Genomic DNA, 25,314 nt, shown 5'->3' with positions numbered 1-25,314 from the left:
GACTTCGTCTCACGTACTTTGGACATGTTATCAGGAGGGACCAGTCCCTGGAGAAGGACATCATGCCTGGTAAAGTAGAGGGTCAGCGAAAAAGAGGAAGACCCTCAACGAGATGGACTGACACAGCTGCTGCAACAATGGGCTCAAACATAGCAACGATTGTGAGTATGGCACAGGACTGGGCAGTGTTTCGTTCTGTTGTACACAGGGTCACTGTGAGTTGGAACCAACTCGAGGGTATCTAGCAACAACAACATGTTTTGAGGAGGTGGGTTTTTTTGAGACCACAACAGTCCCGTGAAATGCCCCTGGGTACAACAGTTGGGGGAATACTGCACATCCCAGCTCTGTCGTTAGTATACACCAGAATATTAAATCAGGATAATAAGGATATTAAAAGCTTTCTCAGAAGACCTCCAGTAAAGAACCCCTTTTAACTTGGTTTAATCCATTCATTTCCTAAACTAATTAACCCACAGTTCCTTTTCCCAGATTATTAACATTCCACAAAACTAGTCTTCATTGGATCCCATTTTAGAAAACCCCGAATTAGGCTGAAGGCTTCACGTTTCCCTGTACCTGCAGCAGCTTTGGCATTCACCACACCTCTCTGCTGATATGCATTTACTGAATGAATTCCTAGCTTTGCCCATCCATCATTTCCCAATGACCAGCTTCCAAGAGGATGTTCAGAAATTGTATATGAGAAAAGATAGAAACTGTGCCTACCTCATTCCCAAAGAAAAGCACTAACCTTAGCTCACGTCCTCTTCTTAGAGAAGACTAGCTCAAAAACTAGGACCTGTCAACCACAGTTTCCAACAGCTCAGCAAGGTGGGCTGCAGGAATGAAGCGCCCGGAGAGGAGCCCCTCCTCTTTGCCCAGCCCAAGTCTTTGGCTCAGGGGCCCAAGCAACACTGGCCATCTCCTCAAATGCAATTCCAAGATTTCCATGTTAGGGTGAGAAAGGAGGAGATGGCTATTTTCAGCAAGCTAACTAGGCAGGTAAAGGGCAGACTTGGTTTGTTCAACGACTGCAGATTGGGAATTCGGTCCTCCTGGAACAATGTCTAGCCTTTCTGAGGAGTCACCTCTAGAAACAGCACGGTTCATTAACCAAGACACATCACAGGTTCTATTCTGACCACCATTCGGGGCTAACCCGGGGTAGATTTTTGCATTATATCCTCAAATCCCACAAAATAATCCACTTTTTAAAAGTAATCCATTTTTAAAAGAAATGTTTCCTTACATCTGTGGCTTTTAAATATCTTTTTAGGAAAAGGTGGCTGGGATACTCTTCGAGCCCTGGTGGTGCAGTGGTTAAGAGCTTGTCTGCTAACCAAAAGGTCAGCAGTTCGAATCCACCAGCCGCTCCCTGGAAACCCTATGGGGCAGTTCTACTCTGTCTTACAGGGTCGCTATGAGTCAGAATCGACTTGACGGCAACAGGTTTGGGTTTTTGTTTTTTTTTTTAAGAGAAAAGAAGGAACCCACTGGTGCGCTGGGCAAGCACTTGGCTGCTAACCAAAAGGGTGGCGGTTTGGACGAACCAACCACTCTGAAGGACAGAGATGTGGCAGTCTGCTTCTGTAAAGATTACAGCCTTGGAAACACTATGGGACACAGTTCTACTCTGTCCTATAGGGTCGCTATGAGTCGGAATCAACTAGATGGCAACAGGTTATCATGGAAAGAGAAAAGGTAGTTTCTCACCCATTTCATGCCAACAGGGTTCAGATGTCCTCCCTTCCAGCCACATATGGGCTGTAACACACAGAGACACTGTTCCCTCTGAGCAGAGCTTTTCATGCAATGTGCTTTGCTTGAGGACTGTTTCCCGAGTTGGTGTTCTCCCCAAAAGGAGTCTAGTCTTAAATATATACATACTTCCATGCCCACATACGTACATAGCACAGTCTAGAGCCAGTAGCATTTGTGTAGTGGGTCTGAGGCATGAGATACATGCTTAGGAATACTCCAACTTGGGCAACTTTGGGCAATGAATTCTATGGTTCTTTTTCACCCAGGGAGTATATGTTCTTTGTAGTAATGATGCTTCTGTAGAAGTAAGTGGGAGGGGAAAAGAAATAAAAGTCTTTCTTTGCAATGAAAAAATGGAAAGGCAGTGCCAACTGGCCATCTCAGGCTCAACAACTGGAAGAGATTAGGGGCCTCTGATGACATCAAGAGAGAGGGAAGATTACAAATGTAGGTAGAGGGATGACTGCTTCAGGAAGGCCTTTCAAAGGCCTGACAACCTCTCTTGAAAGATGGCCCCAGCAGTGTTTTCTGAAGGTAGGTGTCTCAGTCATCTAGTGCTGCTCTAACAGAAGTACCACAAGTGGATAGTTTTAACAGAGATAAATTTATTGTCTTCACAGTCCAGTAGGCTACAAGTCCAAATTCAGGGCATCAGCTCCAGGGGAACGCTTTCTCCATAGGCTCTGGAGGAAGTCCATGTCATCAGTCTTCCTTTGGTCTGGGAGCTTCTCTGTGCAGGAACCTCAGGTCCAAAGGACACGCTCTGCTCCCAGCACTGCTTTCTTGGTGGTATGAGGTTCCCATGTGTCTCTGCTCGCTTCTCTCTTTTATATCTCAAAAGAGATTGCATTAAGACACTGATCTTGTCAACCTCGTCAGTATAACCTCATCACAGTGATAGAATTTATAACACATGAGGAGATCACATAATATCTCATCATACTGGTAGAGTTTATAACACATAAGGAAATCACACCAGATAACACAGTCATACAATACTGGGAATCATGACCTAGCCAAGTTGCTACCCACATTTTTTGGGGGACACAATTCAATCCATGACAGTAGGACTATGTGGAGAACAGTTCAAAGAAAACTAAATACTTAAGTGTAATCTTTCAGAGGGTGAGGAATCATGGCATAATGATGATCAAATGCTACTTCTGCATCTGACAAGCAGCACAGCTGTTTGATGGGAAGAAGATTCTGGCTAAGCCAAAAGCTATGAGTTCATTCTGCCTGTTGTTTCAACAGGAGAGAGCCTGGCCCCTAAGCACTCATGGCACGGGATCCAGGAATTTTCCTGGTACCCAGATTCTAAGGCTGCCTCAAAATGAGCCCGTAGTGAATGCCCTTCTTCAAGTAGATACCAGGACACTATGATTTCCATGGGGAGACCCTGAAGCAAATATACTGTATTTTTATGCAAATAACCTGTGCCTTCTGCATTTGTTTGCCGGCCACACCCTCTCCCCATGAGGTATTTTCATAAGCACCCTATGCTAATCTCTTTATAGCAACATGTGGAAAAGGATTGGCATGGCAGCACTTGCAAGGGTGCCTCATGGAGGGAGGGCGCAGCTGGCAAACAAACACAGAAGGCGTGCATTATTTGTGTAAAAATATAGTATATACCCCTAGAGAGAGTTACAGATGAGTTGTGCTTAAATCTGAACCCTCAGACGCTGAGAGCCGTCCCAAGATGAGGCCATTTTACTCATCTTCTGACTTCCTGGCTCTGAGTGGACTTGGGTACATGTATCCTCTATTCACCTGCTCTGTAAAAAATGGAAAGCACCCACATTCTCACTACCTGCTGAGTACAAACTGGTACTGTGAAGACCAACAAAGTAACCATGACCGAGAGCTTTCAGGGACCCAGAAAACATCACTTCTGAATACCAGTTACTATTTCAAGAAAGAAAAATGAGAGAACCAGAACACATCTAGAAGGGGAAAGCCCCTCTATACAAGATAGGAGGGAAGCAAAGTCAAATAATTTTCTCAAGAAGAAACACAGACATAGAAAACAAAATGGAGACACTGAACACAAGGGAAGCAACGCGGGGACGAGTCTGAGGGCATACACGTCTTGCACACACCTCATTACTCACGACTCGTTCTGTTTGTTCATCTCTACAGCAACAGCAGGGCTGCCAGTAAACAAAGGATTAAAACTTCACAGAAGAAAAAAGAAGGATGGTATGAGCTGCTTTCTATCATTCACACCCACCTGTTCGAAAAAACAGAGAAGAGTTATACTGGAAAAAGGGGGAAGGAAATGCCCTTTCAAAAAAAAAATTTTTTTTTAAACAATCCATGCAGAAAGAAGTTGGAGAATTTATTAAAGACTGGAAGACAAACAATAACAGTAACAAAAAACAAAACCCACACACAAACCCCAAGATCCTCAGTTCATGAGAGAAAGCAGAGTTGGCAGCTCCGGTACATTGAAAGACAGACTAATTTAAGGCTCAAAATTGTATTCCTGAAGGCAAGAATCACTACCATTGCATCCTGCCTTGAAATCACAGGGTCATATCACTTGAAACGTAAAGAAGGAATGTTTGAAGGTATGGTGGTTTTGGTTTGGGGGATCAAAAATTCAAGGAAAAGAAAACAAAGAACAAGCAAAGAAAAATTCCCAAAGCTGTGAAACCTTGCTCCTTAAGATAATGACAGAAATTTATGACCACTTCCTTCCCTGGCAGAGAGGAGCACAATTAGAAGGCTGAAAACAACAGGCCCTTTGTACCAGCATGTTATGTTTTGCTTATTCTATTACACATTGGCTGGGAGATAAGAATAAACAGGACAACACCCAGTCTAACCCCAGGAGGAGGGGGTGGAGGGAAAAGCTGGTTACGTTCATTCTTGGGCATGTATGTGCACACCGTTTATTCACAAATTGAGGAACTTAGGAAAATTGTGCATGCAATCATCAGGAACTGTGTAAACATTCAGAAGCCTTTTGTTGCACAATCAAACCTTTTAAGAACAAGCCATGAGTAACAGGGAGCCTTATAGTCTTTCTCTACTATGGAAGTGCACTGAAGATATTTAAGTAATTGATCATTGTTCTCTAATGCTATTTATCAATCCTATTTTGTTCAGTTTAAAAAAAAAGAACTTAAAAAATAAGATGAGCAAATATATAAACACAGCCTCCCTCCCTGTGACCTACTGTTGGGTCAAAAAAACTTGCAAGGAATCAATCGGCAGCCATTGGGGAAGGAAATGTGGCGATAGGAGATCAGACGTCTCGCATCTCTAGGACAGCTGCTAGTCTGGGTGCCATGTGCTCTGAGACGTCCAGCAAATGAAGAATTCTGCTCAAGGACAGCAGTTGCTATGCCAAGTGTGGTTCTAACTAAGCGGTCATGGGATGGGATGGGATGGCACCTTTGATCCCAAGAGAGATTTGACTTCTCTTGTGGCTCTCTCCCACAACCCTGGCTGCTTGGAATGATACATCCCCACTGATCCTCTGCCATTTCTTAGTGGCGCGCCATCATTCATCCTCATATGGCTGTGCAGCTGGCTCAGATGGTTCAAGCCCTGAGGGTCCAGAGGATCTCCTGGCACCCACAGTGAGCTTCAGGATGGGGCTAATGAAAGTGATTCTAAAAGCGCGCTGTCCTCCAGCACACTGGCCTTCTTTCTGCTCCTCCAACCCACCTAACAGTGATTCCCATCTTGGAGCCTTTGGACTGGACTTCCTCTGCCTGGACTGCTCTTCCACCAGACTGCCACAAGGCTGGCTCCTTCCCATTCTTTAGTCTCATTGCAAATGTCACCTCTTTAAAGAAGCCTTTCCCTCCCCACCACTAACTATGCTGCCCGTCCCTCTAGTCACTCTGTCTCTTGCTTGGCTTTATTTTCTTCACAGCACTCATCTTAATTATTTGTTTTCATGTATACTACTTGTCTCCCCTGACAAAACGTAAGTTACAGGCATACAGAGACCTTGTCGATGTTGTTCACCTTGTAGACTCAGCATCTTGAATACTACCTGGCACACAGTATGTGCTTAATAAAAATTTATTGAAAGAATGAACAAAAGAATAAATAAACAAAACAATGAACAAAAGAACAAGACACTCTGGATGGAACTAATGAAAAATGATTGAAGCAGAATCTGTTGCCTAGTCATCAACCACTGCTGCCATTTTCTTTTGAACTTTCCAAGCAGGACCAGTGGTGAAGCTGAAAAGCGGAGCAATAGAGGGCATGGCTTTCTTATTCTGTGCTCTAAACATAAAAGCACTCTGAAATAATTTACAGGGGATTCTTGAAATAGAAGAGAAAAAAAAAGAATGTATCTGGATGTCAGCAAGGCAGTTCTGCCAGCCTGATTATGCCCCGTGACATGTAATTGTGAACTGCTAAAAGACAAATGGTGAAGCAAAGCGTTTATTATGAACACATACAGAGGTAAGACTGAGGCGTTAATTTTTAAGGAACTGGTATGAATCTGCTCCCAGGATATTATTCCATTAACATTATTACTGTTATAACACAGAGGGTAAGCATGATGATGAACTCCTTTCATGCATTTCTCAAGACTTGGAAATTGGGCTCACAGTCAATCCCCAGCCAACACACCTGAGAAAAATATGAGGGCACAAGGAAAATGGCAGGGTACTAATTATGCCAACATGAAGGTAGCTGAGTATACACTAGAGATTCATTTAAAATGCATTGATAGTATAGACATCCTATTACTCAATCCAAGAAACGTAGACTCCACAGCTCCAGATACAACAGATTCGGCATTTTTAGGAAGTGAAATTAAAATGAACCAAAACCAGAAAGCCCACCCTTACTAAATGAGAAAAGTATGGGAATGGAGCTGCCAGCAGAGCGACTTAGGGGCAAACTAGGGATGGCTCTCAGAATCAGAAGATGATGAAAGCATCCCTCCCCTGGCAGAGGGATTCAGAAAAGGAAGGGGGTCTGACAGGCATTTTGTTACCTTAAAAGGTAACAAAAATCATGAAGCATGGTACTGATACATGTTGTAGTTACTGCTGTGTTTAAAATACAATCCAAATGCTAAAATACTGTGTATTATTTTGCCTTCTTAGAAACTGATTTGGCATTATCATACATCCAAGTTGTACAAATGTGTACGAATGTCAGAGTCAGGCTCAAACACAAAATCGGAGGAGAGTGTGAAGCCTCTACACACAAATTATGACACGTCATATTTAAAATACAGTGGCATCGTTAGAGGCAGCATCCAAAATTTTTTTTAAAATCTTAAAAACGGTTATTAATAGTTTACTTATTTTAGTTCATGTGGAAATGTTTAATGTCATTTAGCAAAAAATACTAAAATGGTATTTGTTACAATTAAGACTGAATCACTCAAGAAATCTGTATAAAAAAAACAAACCTGTTGCCCAGTGGATTCCAACTCATAATGACCCTGTAGGACAGAGTAGAACTGCCCCATAGGGTTTCCAAGGAGTGGCTGGTGGATTTGAACTGCCAACCTTTTGGTTTGCAGCCCTCATTCTTAACAACTGCACCATCAGAGCTCCTCAGGAAGTCCAGAGGTGTGCAATTTTGGACCCTGCATACACGTTTATAAAGCAAGGACCCAGAAAGGAGCCATTTAATTTGCCAAGAAATCCTCTGATGTCTCAGTGCATTAAACCTAACAGGACAACAGCCAGTTTCGACCAGTTTCAGTGTGGAGCTCTTTTTGGGTGGCCCCTCCCAGCCTTGGGTTTTCTCTATTCCTGTTTATGGTTCTCAGTTGACCATTGTTTTTGTTCAAGCTTTGCTTTACAGAACCCCAAGCAAAGGCTTCACCGTAAATAAGCAACAGGGCCTTAGTAGCCAGCTGAGTCATAAACCCCACTCATGTGGCTGCATGTGGCTCAAGGTGTCAGGATCTCAATAGAGTCAAGCCGAGCAAGCGAAATCAATTTAAGTCCCATTTGGGAAAAACGGAGTGCCCCCCCCGCATCGCTGGCCATGGAAGAGACCACAGCTCAAAGACAGGGAGCAGTAACGAAGCCCAGGAAAACATCTAGACCAGGGCAGACTTTATTTCCAAGTCTAAAAAGAGAGAAAAAAACTTCAAGAAAAAAATTTTTTAAAAAAAGCTATCTGACAAACAACCACAAATTTTTAAATGTGCGGGTTGCCTGTTTTTCAGCATAAAAGCAGTCTTGTTGCTGCTCGGTTATTATCACATCACATTTTTGCCCAGTACCATCTGGCCAGAGGGCACTTAGGCTTACTTTAAAAATACACAGTTAAGCATGTTTAAATCACTTTAAATATCTCAAAAAGCAGCAAACACACAGCCTACCTGCTTGGGCATGCAAACTTGAAAAGAGAAGCTTTATAGAATGGTCTGCAAGTCAATGAATTCTGGTTTTGGCAGACTGATGTCAGGAAGGAGATACAGAAAATAAGGTCCTCTGTATGAAAAGTATTCTGCCTTTCCAGTTCCCTCAGACCAGAACTGGAACTATTAACAAATAGGGCCTGAAAAAGGGCAACTCTCATAAAGTGCTAAAAACTCCCAAATAAATATGACCCCTCAACGTTGTAAACAAAAGAAAAATAATAATTCTGCTTAAATTAAGTCCAGTGGACTCTTCAAAGGGACCAAAGAAGGCCCCTTCAGACAAACTCTATATATAGACATGCAAGACAATTACATGATGTACATAACCAAATATATGTAATTATCCTAGTTTCCACACTCCTATTACCTTCATAAATAAAAACAGGATAAAAATCTGTCCAAATGACTTTCTCAGACCTCCTCAAGGATTAAGGCTAGCCCACCAGCTTTTAAAAAGTATATGTACGTAGTAAAAGATCAAAAGCAAAAGTTTCGGTCAGTTCTTTTCTACTCGGGGGTTTTATTAAGAATGTGTGCAGTTTTCAGGGAAAATGCCACAAATGACAGCTGCTCAAAAGCATGGAAATTAATTGGCAGCAGGAATTTCCTTGACTAATGGGGAAAAACTGAAAGTCACATGTTTTGATGAGCTTATTTTTCCCACTCTTAGTCAAGCATATTTACTGTTAATGATTAAGATTTTCAAATAGAAATAGAACCAAGTAAAACCCTGCATACATTCCCTATCTTTCCTCAGGAAAACACAGCCACCCGTGCCTGAATGGAAGAGTAACATTAATGGATGGATTTTAGGGTTAAATAATATATAGTGAAAAGGTTCAGCTTGCAGATTTTGATTTCTGAAGGGACTAAGTTGAGGCAACAATAAGGATATACCATTTATTGTATTAAAAAGTGGTAACAAGACAAGTGACCCCCTCACCCCACCCCTTAAGAAAGACATCTGCTGTGAGCTGTTTTTTAACAGTGCTGATGGATTTACACTGATCCACCCTCAGTCTCTCTGACACAGAGGCTCTCAAGTAGTTGCCCTTGTGACCAATGGCGTGAATGGATGGCACAGCTGGTCAGGATTAGGCAAGAAGCCCATGGCCCTGGGACCAAGTTGCACTGCCGTGCCCAGAGACTAGAGCTACGACCTTGGGCACACTGGCATTGTGCTCTAACAACCACAGGTCAACTGTGATCCAGCAGCCATCACTCTGGGAGCACGATGTGTTCTCAAAGCCTAGCAGCAATGTGAGCTCTTTATGTTCACGGCAGGCTGAACCGAACCCGTGGCACCCAAACACTCATGTGTGGTAGAACCTACAAGAGAACTGTCCCTAAAGGCAGCAATGAGAGAGATGTCCAAGCATGAATGACCGTGGCCCTTTCATCCTGATCAAATGACAACTCAGATAGATCTCGGGGAAAGCAAGAAATAGTCAAGGGATTAGCAATGCATGATCTCCAAATGCCACATTGGAACAACATACCTGGCCATCCCCAGACTTGGAAAGTTGGCAGGGACGATTAGTACATCCAACCTGGAGAACGGGTGTGTTCCCAGGATAGAATGTGCTGCTGAGAGGCAAGGAGGGATCAGCTGCAGAAGGGTCTCCTGACAGGCATCTCTGAGGCACACTGGGGCAAAGACGCGATGAGGAATGATGTCCTGGGTGGTGGCAGAAACATTCTGGAAGCGGCAGGGATATTCCATGTGACTGCAAGCACCAGTATACCTGGGAAACACAAAAAAAAGAAACAGATACACTTCGTTTATTCTTCTTCCTGGGGAGGTGAGGAACTCTCGCAGACATGGCCGGCTTCTAGCAGACAGTGGTTCAGATGGGCTCACAAGCAAAGACTCATCATTTGTATTCCTGGCTTGTTTGTTTCTGTGCAGTGGTGAAAAATTACAAATCAAGATAATTATTGATGTGCTTGGACTGATTTTGAAGCTTCAATCTAAGTTAAGTGAAAGTAGTAAAGTCTTATTTTAGAACAAACGGGAAAACCCAAGACCCAAAACAACAAAAGAACACCCTACTAAAATAAAACACAATTTCTGCCCTCAGTAATGTGTTTGCAAATACCACCATGGGAAAAGTCTTCTCCAAATCAGTGGACAATTCGTAACTCAGAAAGGGAGGGATGGTACAGCTAAATTAAAGATTCCCCTCTGGAATTTCCTAGAATAAAAGACTTGGACTCAAGTAGAACAGTTAACCAAATGACGGTACAGGTTCAAACTTCTTAAGAGAATAAAAACCATCTTACTGAAAGTAATCTAACCATTCTTTAGAAGGGCCATCAAAAGTTGCACTGTTAAAGAATGTAAAGGTACTTTTGATACAATTTGCTCCCAATTCACTTTCATTACAAATTTAACGGAGCCAACCATTTAAGGAAACACATCAGAGCCCAGCCCACACCATATGACCACTGCCAGTTATCCCATTAAAGGCAGCGCTGAAAAAAAAAATTCCTCTAACTTGACTCACATCCCTCAAGAGAACTTATCTATCCAAATACAGCCAGATCAAAGGGAACAGTCTATTTTTCCACCTGTTAACATGCCCTTTATTCAAACATAATGGAAAGCCCCTCTAATTTTAAACTGCAAGTAACAATTCTAACTATATATAAGTGCTTATTAGATTCATGGTGAATGCTGAAAAACCTTAAGATGCTGGCATGTCTCAACATGGGCAGACTGCAACCATAATTCCTCTCACAATGATGAAGTGCCTTTCACTCACCCAAGCCCAGCTCTCCAGAGAGCCACGCAGCTATGTCAATACGCCTTGCCCACCACCAGCTTGCTCGCTAGAACACAGCTTCCAGCACCCATTTCACCACCGCTGAGAGTAAGAAAAATGGATGGAGACCCACGAAAACTCCTGCCAGGATAAGGTGCAAGGAAAAATACAATTATTGACATTGAAATCTAGCCAAATACCTGATCACCTTGTTTTCTGGAAAAAGTGAGTAAAGTTGCCTGTTGGTAAACACATAACTGAAAAGGTTGTATGTCCACCTAATGACAAATAGTGCAGGTGGATCAACTCAATTAAAGGTCTCACAAAGTACAAAAAGCCATCAACTGAATTGGCCAAAATACGTTTTCCTAATGCATTTACATAGGTATATAATGCACTATAGAGTCCCTGGGTGGTGCAAACGGTTATCATGCTTGGATGCTAACCGAAAGGCTGGCGGTTTAAGTTCACCCAGAGGCATCCTGGAAGAAAGGCTGGTGATGTATTTCTGAAAAATCGGCCATCGTAAACCCTATGGAGCACAGTTGTACTCTGATACACATGGGGTCACCATGACTCAGAGTTGACTTGTCAGCAGCTGGTATTATAACGCACTGTATTAATTTAAGCTTATACCTCTATTGAAAAGCTTTCAGAAACACGTTAAATAATGCGGAAGCTGGAAGTGTAGAGGTGGGGCATAAGTTTAAATTTTATCTACCAAAGTACAATTTTGCAAAGAGGTATTCCATTGGCTTATCTAGAAATACACCATGGGGCAAGATTATTTCTTGTAGCCAAGAACCCCAAAGTCAGAGAATAGATTAAGGTAGTCAAAGACACACCACAAAAGCCATTTTATTCAAAGGGAAAATGGTGAGTTAAATCCTCTCTGGTCATGAATGGCACTAACCCAGGTAATGAAAACTATTCCAATTGTGTGAATTAGCACCATTTTTCATAATCAAAGTCTGGAAGAAAACACAGGACTTTAAGGCAATCAAGCTATGGACAAGTGAGACTAGCAAGGCCCCAATAAAACTGGAAAAGGCATCAGGGAAGCCTCATGTGGGTTCAACATGAGCATCAGGAAACCTGGACTTCAGCGGCTGTCCTCAGACTGGCTAACTGTGACCTGAGGCAAGCAACTCAGCATCTAGGGCCTCTTCTTCCTCGTCTGGAATACGGGTGTCACAAACGTGGCTGCTAGGGGAGGGGAGGAACTGACTGGAAAGGGGTATGAGGGAACTTGCCCGGGTGATAGAATGCCCACTGTCTGGTTTAGGGTGTATACAACTGTCAAAAACCCATCAAGCCAAACACGATCTGTGCATCTTGTTGTGTGTTAATTATCCTTAAAAAATAAATAAACAAATTTAAAAAACAAAAAGGCCAATCTTCTGGCACCATTATTCTCTGACAACTCACAAGTCCCCCTTCATACAAAGGCCACGTGCCTGTTGAGTTGAGGGAATATTGTACTTTTATAAAGTCATGAATAGTTTCCCATAGATCCAGTGTCAACTCAAAGACACTTTATCTTCCTCTCAGACTAATCTTCAGTTGTTCACCTCCGTATATGCACCTGCTCCAACATACTCCCAATGTCATCAACAAATCAAGCATTTGTAAATATTTATACCTCTGCCAGACTCATAATTAGAGTGAACATTTTTACACTGAAGATTAATATTAATTATTAATTAATAACATGTAACACTAATGACAACAATAATAAACACTAACTCCTACCACAACTACTACTCACATTTACTAAGCATTTGCTATGTGCCGAGCACTGTCTGAACACTTTGTGTGCATTATTCCAATCAATCCACACAACATCCCTATGGATTACAATCTATTATTTCCATCACATCATGAGTCATCACTTCCTCCCTCATGGCTCTCCTTCCACACATACTTCATTATGCTTCTCGAGGAAATCTGGGTGCTGGACTTTTCCCGAAGCTCAGCTCAGCTGCTCCGTGGTCCTCTGGCTTCCTTCTCCTCCTGTCAGTATTGCCCATTAACATTTCTAAGAGTGGGAAGAACTGGTGAAACATATGTCAGGCTGGTAAATGCTGGGAGCCAGGCCAGTGGCTGCCTGATTACCTCTTATAAGATTGCTGGCCTGAAATGATTTTGCAAGAGGCCTTTTCAAGGAGCAAGAGTGACCATGTTTTACTCAGAATCCCAAAATTGGAAACTGCCTCAAGAGGTTCCCCTTCAGCCGTCCTCTTGTTTCAAGACTGGGCGGTACTGAGACCACCTGACACAAATGCTTCCCTGTCACAGGTTCAGAGGAATCGATGTAAGTCTCCCCGGGAGTGCATGTCCTTTATTCACAGTCCCTTCCTCACTTCAACCTGATTTAACTGAGTAAATACTTCCTGCATTCTTGCTGCTTTCAGGCTCCCTGCAGGGTGCTGCAGAGTCCACACACACAGTGAGTCTCAGACCCTACCTTGGAGGCATTTATAGTTTAGTTGGAAGAAAAAAAATTAAGCATTCTGGTAAGTACAGTGACACAACAGAATGTTGACATAATTTCTTAACATATTTTAACAATCAGAGTAGATGTTTGGTTACCTTAAAAATCACAAGTGTTCAAAATGCCACCACCAGCCCCAAAGCCTTATTGGCAATGCTGACATATATATGTAGATGTAGTGTCTGAAATGTAGGTACATTTTATAAGGGGAATCGGTATATTACAAAGCAAAATGAGATCTGTGCAATCAGGGACATCAAACCAAAACACCATAGGGGAGCAAGGGCCTAAGAAATCAAATCAAGCTGGGAAGATCTAGAAAGGCTTCTTTCATGGTGAAGGGTACAGTGGAAATAGTTTAAGTAGTATTTTTTCTTATGATTTACATATATCATTCCTTCTTTTGAGACTTGCAAAGAGATGGAAACAGGGCCTCATCTCCCAAAGTCCACAAAGCAACTTCTCATATGCTTAACTATAAAGAAGACCCTCTAACCTACTCTTTTCTTTAGAATGAATAACTTCATTGCCTTTTCTTCTTCTTCGTGGTGCCGATTTTCCATGCCTTTAATCATTTTTGCTGAGTTCCTCTGGACTTCATCCAACTTTCCATGCCATGCTTAAACTGTATGGTCCCAAAGTGAAGACAATGCTTTAACAAAGGCCTCAAGAAGTTAAATATAATACAAAGATTCCCCTGTGGTTGCAGAAGTTTCTACAGCAGCCTAATGAAATTAATAAACTTTCGACAGTTTATCTAAGTGCCTTATAACAAATGTATTTACTAAAATGCTTACCCAGCGTGGGCTGGAGTGTGTGTGGGACTCAAGCTGGAAACAGAATGTTCTCTCTATAATTTAGCCCACATGAACAGTGATCAAAAGTTCAGTGACCAATACTTTAGCCAAAGTTCTGGGACCCAGATGAATACTCTAGGCAAATGAAAGCTTGTGGCATATAAGGCCCTATAAAAGTTACATTTACATGAATTAAACTGGTGGTGGTAGGAAGGTTTGAAGTAGAAAGGGGGCTGGGGAAGGGAAGGGGGACCAGATGTGAGTATAACCAAAAACACCACTGCGGTTGGCACTTAAGAGCACCTTTGTTGGCAAACTGAGCTTGGAGCCAGAGCTTTAGTGGATAAAAACACAAAGCCACCCTCTGATGACTAAAGACAGCACGTGAAGCATGTGCCCTGGGCAGGATTAAGTAAATGTAAGCTATTATTGTATCAGCAGTATCTTTTTGATGGACAAGCACAATGATAAACAAAGGGAAAACTTAGTCATAGCATCTCAGAAATGGAAGGGAGTGTGGAGGAAGCTACTCCCCAAGCCTCAAGTTTCCATGCGAGGATTTCCCTAGAGTAGCACCCTTGACCTCTCTATCCCCAACCGATCTGACTGGCCGGCCACTCTGGGCTCTCTCTTTTTGAGTCTACTTCTCTACAGAGGGGCACTTTCCAGCCTGCTCTCAGCCATGTGTTAGGCAGGGTGTGCACCTGGGCTGTGAAGGCCGGCAGCGGTCCAGCTGGGCCAGTTACTGGGTGAATAAGTTTGTCTAATTCAGAAATGGAGTATTAGAAAGTGCACTGCACCTGAGTGTTCCTTCAGTCCAGCTTCTGTCTATGACAAAACCTTTGTTTTGATCTCCTTCTGTTTCTCAACTGGTTCTGAACTCAGGAGAAACAGAGAGGGTAGTATTTACTCCTTCCCCTAAGCCTCAACAGCAATTTTAGACATCAGCTCTTCCCAGAGTCCCTAACTGATCTGGTCACATCCTCTTCTCTGTACAATTATGGATGAAAAAAAGTGAAAAGCCATTTCAGCTGCTTCTGGGAAAATGAGAGAGAGCACGTGGGAAATGGTTGCCGCCTACTCCCCCACCCTGTAACTCTTGGGAATATGGCTAGAAGGACAAAATAACACAGTTTTGTCTTTGCCTTCCGCCAGCCTTCCCAAGACACACATTTTTCAGTTGATACACTCCTATAACAATCGATCAATCTTGAGGCTTCAGGTAAGGAGCAGAGTATTTCTTTACCATGAAGAATTTGAGAACCTCCAAAGTCTTCATTCTACAGATCAAGAAAGTATGGCCTTGCCCAAAGAGACATATCCAGCCAGTAACAATGGTACCTTCAGGCTCAAAAGCAGTACTCAAACTTCTGTTCTTCTGTTCCAACATTAATGCGCTCCAAGCTCCATCACGGCAGTGGTGACTCTCCAGGTAGAAAGGTGCATCATGCCAGGTGAAGCATGAATGTCATGTACAGTTTGTTTAAAAGTCCCCAGGTGAGATTCTAAATCACCTCTCTAGGAGTCAGGCCTGAATCCAGACACTGTTATTCAATAGGTACATGAATATGAGCAAGTTACTCTCTGGGCCTCAGTATCTTTATCTATAAAATGAGAATAATGAAACCTACCTATCTGACATACTTGTCCTCAGTACTAAATGAGATGACATCTAGATCAACACTTTACCTAATTTTAAACATCCAGTGGCTTCTGTATCAATAAAGAATAAGCTAGCATATGCTGCAGTAACAAACAACCCCAATGTTTCAGTGGCTTAACACAAAAAAGTTTATTTCTTGCTCCTACCAAGTCCACTGTGGATCCAAGTGACTCTCAAATGACTCTCTCAGAAGTATAGGCTGCCCACAATCACAATACAAGGCCTACTCCATGATCACAGAAGTAGGGGAATAGAGTGCTAGAGGGTCTCATACCCCAATTAAATGTTCCTGCATGAAAGTAAAATATGTCACTTCCACCCACAACTCTCTTCTTCCCTTGAGAGTGCATAAGTAAAATTCAGTAAACAATCTAGGATATCCTATACAGCTCAGGGAAGACATTCCAAAATAGGCAAGTCACTGAGCAGGAAGTAGAAATTACCTCCTCTCCCCTAAAGAGCAAAATGCAGGCAATAAGACATGTCTGTCCTAAGAGAAGGCACAGTGGCTTCATCCCCTAAAGATAGCAACCACTATGGGCACTGCAGTAAGGATGAAAGTATCATGGTGAAATAAACCCAACACGTAAGGAATCTGTAGTAAGAATGTAGCTTAGTTGGTTTTCAAGGATAAACTAAACATCTGTACCATTATTCTGGGCTTTCTCCACCAGAAATCACTGGCTTAGTGACTTTCTGTAAACAGGAAAAATGATTAAATGGAGCTGGGTATAAAAGTCCTAAGAGTGAAGCATGAAGCAGAGGTGCCTGGTTCCAGCACCCTTCTGTGTGTCTTATGTGTATTCCTCTTCTCCCTTTTCTGGCTCCCAAAGCTTGTTTGCTCTGGATTGAATTGTGTCCCCGACTCCATACCAAATAATGCATTGAAATCTTAACGCTTGTACGTGTAAATATGACCCTGTTTGGAAATAGGGTTTTTTTTCTGTCATGTTAACGAGGTCATACAAGAGTAAGGTGGGTCCTAAACCTAATCATTTTTGAGTTATAGAAAAAGAACAGACACACACAGAGACACACATAGAGGGAAGAAGAAGACAGATGACGGGAGACAGATGCATCTACAAGCCCAAGAATGGCAAAAATTGCTGGCAGCTCCTAGGAGCTGATATAGCCAAGGGAAGACCTCCCCCTAGAGCCACGCCCTGAATTCAGACTTCTAACCTCCAAAATTGTGAGAAAAGAAATTTCTATCTTTAAAGCCACCCACGTGTAGTATCTGTGTTACAGCAGCACTAGGTAACTGAGACATAGTTGAACATTTGGGAGGCTGCAAGTAAATATCCAATGGCCTTGTGAAAGCATCATTGTGCCCTGTGCTTCTAAGGACGCTGACCAACCCCACCAAGGGTGGCAGGCCCTACAAATCCCATGCTAGCAGCAGTCACTGGAATCAAAACAGCTGAGTGGTTACAAAGTAATCCATCGGACAAAAAGTTTTTTTTAATTAAGTTATGTTTTCATCCAAAGAACTGAAAACCCAAATGAAATGGTGTAGGGGCTGGGGGCAAGGGGATGTTGAATCTGAGGATTCTTTCAACTTAACCAGATGCCAATAAAAGTATTTCACCTGACTTCACAGAGAAATTCATATATGCTTATTTTTTTCTCTCCTGCTTCCTGCATAAACAATATGCCCACATTTCTGCCTTTCACCTCCCTTTCCTTCCCAGTAGGGCTTTTCCTGCTTTGATTAATCATATTTTGGTTAAGCTTCTCAGCAGGGATGACTCACATTTCCAGCGCTTGGAAGAAATGTATCACACTGCTCCCTCAAGTACTTGTTTTGCGGCAAGTTCCCAAACACAAACCTGAAGTCGGCCTTGGGAGGTGGGGAGGCTCTCCCTGCTGCCAGATCATCTGATAAGCAAGCTTCCGGCTGCATTTCTGCCCAGGATCCCACTGCAATGGTGAAGGTGGAGGCTGGCATTGGCATGGTTACGTAGTAATGCCAACTCGAGCACCCTAGAAGCACCAAGAGAAAAACCATGATGAGGCCAACACAAGGTTCTGGACCTTACTCTGTATTTCTTCTTATTAGGCATTTGAAGAGCTTGTGATAAGCTGGTACGAGCCAGTTCTTGGAGGTCAGTCATGTTGACAAAAGGGGCATTATTACAGGTCTCAGGGAAAATACAGGAGGGATGTAAGTTTCGAGGCAGTCAAGGAAGTTGAGGTCTCTTCCAGGGAACAGCTTGAAGCCCTTCAAGTGAGGGTTTAAAGGGTGGTGGCTGAGGTGGTCACTCACAGGTGCAAACACAGAAGGGTACAGGTGGGATGCGCCTAGAGAGTCAAGAACTCGTCTTATTCACCTTTATTGCCTAGTACAGTTTCTGGCACAAAAAAAGATGCTTAACTGATGGCTGTTGAATGACTGAATGAACAAACGAATGATCACTTCTATGCTATAACTACACTTACTTTGCCTAAACATAATTCACGTCAACCTACAATGGATATAGAAGAAAACACACGAGACTAGCAAAGGGAGACACCTATGCTTTAGTCCCAACTCTGAAACTAGTTAGCTGTGGGAGTTCAGGTCTTACCCCTCCCAACCTTTTTGTCTGTGCATGCATTGGGCTGGTCCCTACTCCTCATTTAGCAGATGAAAAACAGGCCTAGAGAGGCGCAATGAGTCAAGGACTCCCAACTAGTTCGTAACAGAGCTGGGAGTACAGTGGGTCTTCCAGCCCAGTCTAGATGTGTTCTCCACTTAGTCCAAACCTCAGAGGAGGCTGTTATCACAGGGATGAATGATTGATAACTTGCCATACAATACTTCCCTCAATCCTAAGAAGGCACTTTAAAAATAATTTTAATGTTCTTAAAATCTGAATATGTCATATAAGCTGACTAATGCCGTATTTTTTCTTTTCTGAGCCTCTGCTATAAACTTGATGGTGTGTCTTAAGGGGGATTGATATCACTTTAAATTACAAGGAACACATTCTCCATGCCTCATAGTCCCAAGTGGAGGAACTTCCATTAGAGTAATACCCCTGGCTGCTCTTTCAGCCCCCTTAAAAATTCCTTTGCAAGAGATATTCTTCTTACTTTAAGTTTTAGAGGATTAAACACCCATGCAGTGGCCTGTGGTTGTCCAATTTGGTCAGTGAGTAGATATCAAACTCAAGGTCAAAATATTAACCTGCCCATATTGGCCAACAGACGTCACACAACATTACTCAGAGTGCTTTACCAGTAAAAATAAATAATAATGGTTAGATTATATCTCTATCTGCTTAGTTCTTTTGTTTCTCAACTAATTTCTAAATTCAGAAAGGCAATAGGGGCCATTATTTATTTATCCCCTGAAGTTCTACCAGCTTAGATTCAAAGAAATACAGTACAGAACTACTCCAATGAACAATACATTTTTAAATAGAAAACAAAGACTTAAATTTAAGGAAAAATATGATATCCAGTGAAATTCAAGTTCAGAAGTCATTAGAGGAGGTACTTGAAGGAGGAATATAGAAGGGCTTGCTCAGAACTGTTGGAAACCCCTCACAGAGACAGCCATTCTCTCAAGCATGCTTATAAGCTTCATCCTGTTTCTGGAATCAGAATGGCCACTCTATACCTGTTATGGATTGAATTGTGGCCCCCAAAAATGTGTGTCAACTTGGCTAGGCCAAGACTCCCAGCATTATGTGATTGTCTACCATTTTGTCATCTGATGTGATTTTCCCATGTGTTGTAAACTCTACTTCTACGGCGTTAATGAGGCAGGATTAGAGACAGTTATGTTAATAGGGCAGGACTCAATCTAGAAAATTAGATTATGTCTCAAATCAATCTCTTCTGAGATATAAAAGAGAGACACGAGCGGAGAGACAGGGGGACCCCATACCACCAAAAAACAAGAGTCAGGAGAATAGTGCATCCCTTGGACTTGGGGTCCCTGTGCTGAGAAGCTCCTCAACCAGGGGAAGATTGATGACAAAGACCTTCCTCCAGAACTGACAGAGAGAGAAAGCCTTCCCCTGGAGCTAACACCCTGAATTTGGACTTCTAGCCTCCTAGACTGTGAGCAAATACATTTCTCTTTGTTAAAGTCATCCACTTGTGGTATTTCTGTTACAGCAGCACTAGGTAACTAAGACAATAGCTGACTGAGAAGTTGAATGCATGCTCCTCCTTAAAGGGATGACAAAATCCAGCAGTGCTAGAGCCAATCCAGTGATGTGTGTAACTTCTAGTAGGCTTGAAGGAAAGCCACAGCTTTAAAGAGAATTGCTGCTCTACTCCTAAGCCAGGAAGAATAGGGCAGGGACAGTCCTAGCGGGCTTGATAAAAGGATGACATGGTTCTGATATGACATGCTGTACTGCACCTACCTCCTTCGTTTTTCCACCTTCCTATAACTACCTCATTCTCTACAACCAGATGCCTCACTATGATTGCTTCATGAAGAACCTGAATTTGGGCAAGACAACCCAATAAGAGCTGGAGAAGGGCGTGCAGATGGAAGAAAAGGAAAAAAGTTGTGGGCAAGGAACTAAATCTTGACCCTCAATCTTGGTTTTAAAAAATAATAATCCTGAAAAAATAAATTCTTTTAATCAAAGGGCTGTGGTCTGGTCATTCTTTCTCTGAAGAATGCTTCAGGGTATTTATCGTGGGCCATTGGATTTTGCCTTTAAAAAATTCAGACACTTGGAAGTTCAGTAAATAAATAGAAACGATGAGGCTTTCAGGTAAACACAGAAGATTGAATGCATGAGGCTACCTTTGCTTCCTCCCAAAACCCCATTAAAGAACAGTAAAAGGATTTTTTTTAAGGCATGGAACCAACAAGAACAGGAATAATAAAAGAAGAGACAATTGTCACAAAATTTAGGAAGCTAGAATGCAGATAGAAAAATGGCAAATGATACAGCAGACCTGAATTCTAAGTTAGCAGTGGGGAAAGACAAGAACCACCTCATCTAACACCCTAGAAATCCCAAGAGACCTGGAGGTGGTAGAGGTACTAAACTAAGCTGGACTGGCTGAACATCTGTCCAAGTAACAGTCAGATGGCCCTCCCAACTCTGCACACCTAGACAATTTTCCTACCCCACCAAACATCCCAGCAAATAGCTGGAAGTTCATTTCCCTAAGAGAGGGCCTCTGGACTTGGAGGAGAGGGCACAGCTGAAGGCAAATGAATGGGATCAGATGAACATATGCATATTGGATATGGAGGCCTCTGCCATCTTCCTTTACCTGGTTCCCAGAATGCTGGCAGCCAAGCTTTCACCCTCCAGGCAGGAAACTGAAGGAACCTGAGCTGTCCAAGAGAAGAAACCTAAAAACACTGACATTGAGGTTTTCTATGATCAGTGTGTGGATTGAATTGTGTCCCCTCCAGAATATGTGCTAGTAATCCTAACCCCTATACCTGTGGATGAGAGCTAATGTAAAGTAATATAATGCAAATAAAAACCAAAAAACCACAACTAGATGGTGCCCAACTACCACCACTGACTGCTCTGACAGGGATCACAATAGAGGGTCCTGGACAGAGCTGGAGAAAAATGTAGAACAAAATTTTAACTAAAAAAAGACCAGACTCACTGGCCTGACAGAGACTGGAGAAACCTCAAGAGTATGGCCCCTGGACACCCTTTTAACTCAGTACTGAAGTCACTCCTGAGGTTTACCCTTCAGCCAAAGATTAGACAGGCCCATGAAACAAACAATAATAAGCATAGCTCAACCACGTATATGAGAATAAATGGGCACACTAGCTCAGGGGCAAGGACAAGAAGGCAGGAGGGGACAGGAAGGCTGAACGAATGGAAATGGGAAACCCAAGGTCAAGAAGGGGAGAGTGTTGACATGCCGTGGGGTTGGCAACCAAAGTCACAAAACAATATGTTTGTTAGTTGTTTAACAAGAAACTAATTTGTTCTGTAAATCTTCACCTAAAGCACAATTTTAAAAAATATTTTTCTACTAAAGAGGAAACCTCTAATGAGTCACATCCACAAAGTTTGCACAATCACAGGAGCATAAGCACAATAAAACATAATGACTTTTTTAGAAAAAAGACCACCAAACCTATTGCTGTTGAGCCGATTCCAACTCATGGCAACTCATGTATTACAGAGTAGAACTGCCCCAGAGGGTTTTCTTGGCTGTAATTGTTATAGAAGCAAATCACCAGGCCTTTCTTCCACATCACCACTTGGTGGGTTCAAATGCCAACCTTTAGGTTAACAGCTGATCACAAACCAGTTATGTTACATCTAATGCAAGGTAATGTAATCACCTCCAATAACGCAACCTAATGTAATGTAATCAATCAGTTGAGGTCATAGCATTGTAGGGTGGATCCTAAACTAATCACATCTGAGTTATATAAAGAATAGCACAGACAGATAAACAGACATACACACACACATGGGGGAAGGCAAATGCCATGTAAGGATCACTAAGGAACCAAGGAACTCCTGGAATTACCAATGAGGAAGGAGTAGACATGGCCGAGGCTCTGATTTGGACTTCTAACGTCTATAATTGCAAAAAAAAATAAATTTCTGTTCCAGAAGCACTAAGTAACAAAGAAAATCAGCCTACAGTCAAGCTCATGGTTGACAGGCCCCATTTATGCACTCAGAGCTTCCAATCAGCATTTTAGTCCCCTACTCTTAAATGTGTGCAGACAAACCAAGGCCTCCAGACATCTTTAGAAAGCCCCTAGTGCAAAACTGAGAGACCAAAACAAACAGAAACAAGCAATCTGGAGGACAGTGACCATGCGAGGGGAAGAAAAACTTCAACAAACATTCATACAAACCCTCAGAGTTAAAAGAATTTACTGCAGCCCTGAAACAAGAACAGTAGACTATCAAAAAGGAGCATTCAGAGATAAAGAAAATTTAAAACATGATAGAAAAGAAAAACTCAGTAAGAGGGATGGGATATAAGACTGAAGAAATCTCCCAGAAAGTAGGGCAGAAAGGAAAAAAAAAAGACACAAAAAGGAGCAGAGAGGGGAAAAATAGAAAACCAGTTCAGGAGGTCCAATACCCAAGTAATAGAAACTCCAGAAAAAAAAAAAAAAAGACAAAGAAAACCATTAAAAACAGTTTTAAAAATTCAAGAAAATTTCACCAAACTAAAGGAGACAAGAGTTTCCAGATTGAAAGGGCCCACAATTCCAGCATACCGGATACAAATCGACCCACATCAAGATACATCATTATGGAAATTTAGAACCCTAGGGACAAAGACAAGATCCTACAAGCTTCCAGAAATAGAAGGAAAAAAAAAAATCACATATAATAAGGACATTTTCAGACACACGAGATTTCAAAAAAATGTGCCTCCCACACACCCTATTCTCTGAAAGCTACCAGAGTATCTAAAGTGTGCTTCGAAAAGAGGTGGTAAACCAAGGAAGAAGAAGATGGGTGAGCCAACACAGGAGAGAAGCAAAGGGAATCTGCAGAATGATGGAGAAGGGAGATCCCAGGAGCCAGCTCTGTGCCTGGTAGAGAGGGCACCCCCATCCCCATCGGAGCAGGCTAAAGGGCCCCGGAAGAGGCTGCTTCAGGAAGATGAAATTGAGAGGAAATCTGACATATCTGAGAGTTTTGAAAGGAGATTTAAGCAACTTTCAAAGAGCCTAGGATTGGTGAATATATAGAAAATATATAGAAAATGAAAAAAAAAAGCAATAAGAATTATTAATTCCAAGAAACAATAACATGTTGTACAGAAATGATAAGGTAATCATAGATTTACTACAAGGCTCAGCTCTTAATAACAAATACAGATAAAATAATATAAAGGAAGAATATCGATCTAACCAAAGTTATGATATTAATTAAATTGGGAAGAGGGGATATGGAGAAGGGAGCATGTGTGTGAGGGGGTGGGGGAAAGAAATACCACAGTGAGAAGACCAGCACTGAGGAATGGGGCAGCTTATTGAAGGGCACGGAGGTTAAACACCCAATAATCAGCTAAAAGAGGTGAAAGAGGCACCTCTGGAGAGGGAGAAACAGGAGGGCAGAACTATTTGACTCTCTAAATATGTGCATTTTTAATATAAAAAAATAAAACTAATCAATCAATTAATTAAAAGGTAACCTCTGTTGTGTTCCCTGTCAGGGCAGTCAATGATGGTCACAGAGAGTCTCTGACGGAGCGGGAGAAAAGCGGGGTGCAGAACTAAAATTCACATAAAAAGACCAGACTTAATGGTCTGACTGAGACTGGAGGGACCCCCGAAACTATGGCCCAGGACGCTCTCTGTTAACCCAGAACTAAAACCATTCCCAAAGCCCACACTTCAGACAAAGTTTAGACAGGACTATAAAACATAAAATGATACTCGTGAAGAGTGTGCCTCTTAGTTCAAGTAGATACATGAGACTAAATGGGCAGCTCCTGTCCGGAGGCAGGATGAGAAGGAAGGAAGGGACAGGAACAGACTGAATGGACACAAGAAACCCAGGGTGGAAAGGGGGAGTGTGTTGTCACACTATAGAGATTGCAACCAATGTCACATAACAATATGTGTATAATTTTTTTGTATGAGAAATTAACTTGAGCTACAAACTTTCACATAAAGCACAATTTAAAAAAAAAAAAAAAGGTAACCTCAACAGAAGGACATTTTTGTTTCTGAGATACCATTAAAATGATCAAATGCAAATCAGAAGGAAGACGCACTTTAGAGATAAGGAGCAGGCACTATCTATCCTATTAAGAAATTCTCTAGGAATGAAACACTATGCACAATAGGCTTTCTCCCTGCGCTCTGCATTGACCCTCTGGCCTGAGCTTTTGCTGCCTATCTGGTGGTGTAGTGGTTAAGAGCTATTGCTGTTAACCAAAAGGTCGGCAGTTCAAATCCACCAGGTGCTCCTTGGAAACTCTATGGGGCAGTTCTACTCTGTCCTATAGGGTTGCTATGAGTCAGTGGGTTTGTTTTTTTTTTTGGCTTCTGGTGCTTATACTATCCATCCAGTAGCAGGCAAGATGAGACTTTGTGGAAACAGCAGGAACCAAAACTGGTTCCAAAAGAGAACACTGCTAATGCAGTCCAAGGTGTTGGTGAGATTGCTGCACACGGTCCCTGGGAAGTCACAAGGAGCGCCCAATCCCCTCACGAGGCCACACCTTTATCAGAATGTCTGTCCCTGCTCTGGAAGCCACAAACGGATGCATCAGGGGAGAGAAATGTAGATTGTTTAAAAAAAAAAAAAAAGTCAGAAACCTTCAATGACCTGGAGTTTGGAAGTAAGACACCAAAAGTAATAACAGAACCTGAGTGGAGTCCAGCAAAAATATTTTAGAGCTGTCATTGCTTCCTTGCAGTCTTGTCTGAAGTTAAATAATGGAGATATTTTTGGAAATGTACTGAAAACATCACTCAAACTCATATTTTAAATGCTCAACATGATTTCCTCCTATATAGTCCTCAACATTTTTTTTTTTTTTTT

General features: G+C 42.2%; 1 protein-coding gene across 3 annotated transcripts in view; it reads right to left on the bottom strand.

Annotated features, from left to right (window-relative positions):
* The window catches only part of AOPEP (aminopeptidase O (putative)), a 473,908-nt gene that overhangs the window by 354,691 nt on the left and 93,903 nt on the right, over positions 1–25,314 (bottom strand). For all 3 annotated transcript variants that reach the window (XM_023735817.1, XM_004381324.3, XM_023735818.1), the window contains 2 exons: positions 17,680–17,833; positions 9,631–9,876 (listed from right to left, as the gene is read on the bottom strand). In XM_023735817.1, the coding sequence (XP_023591585.1) occupies positions 9,631–9,876; positions 17,680–17,833 (400 nt within the window). The remainder of the gene's footprint in view (positions 1–9,630; positions 9,877–17,679; positions 17,834–25,314) is intronic.

Source organism: Trichechus manatus, unplaced genomic scaffold, assembly GCF_000243295.1.
Source record: "Trichechus manatus latirostris isolate Lorelei unplaced genomic scaffold, TriManLat1.0 scaffold00082, whole genome shotgun sequence".
NCBI classification, from domain to species: Eukaryota; Metazoa; Chordata; class Mammalia; order Sirenia; family Trichechidae; genus Trichechus; species Trichechus manatus.
Note: the sequence above shows the minus strand (reverse complement) of the source record. Positions and strands in the feature narration are given on the sequence as shown.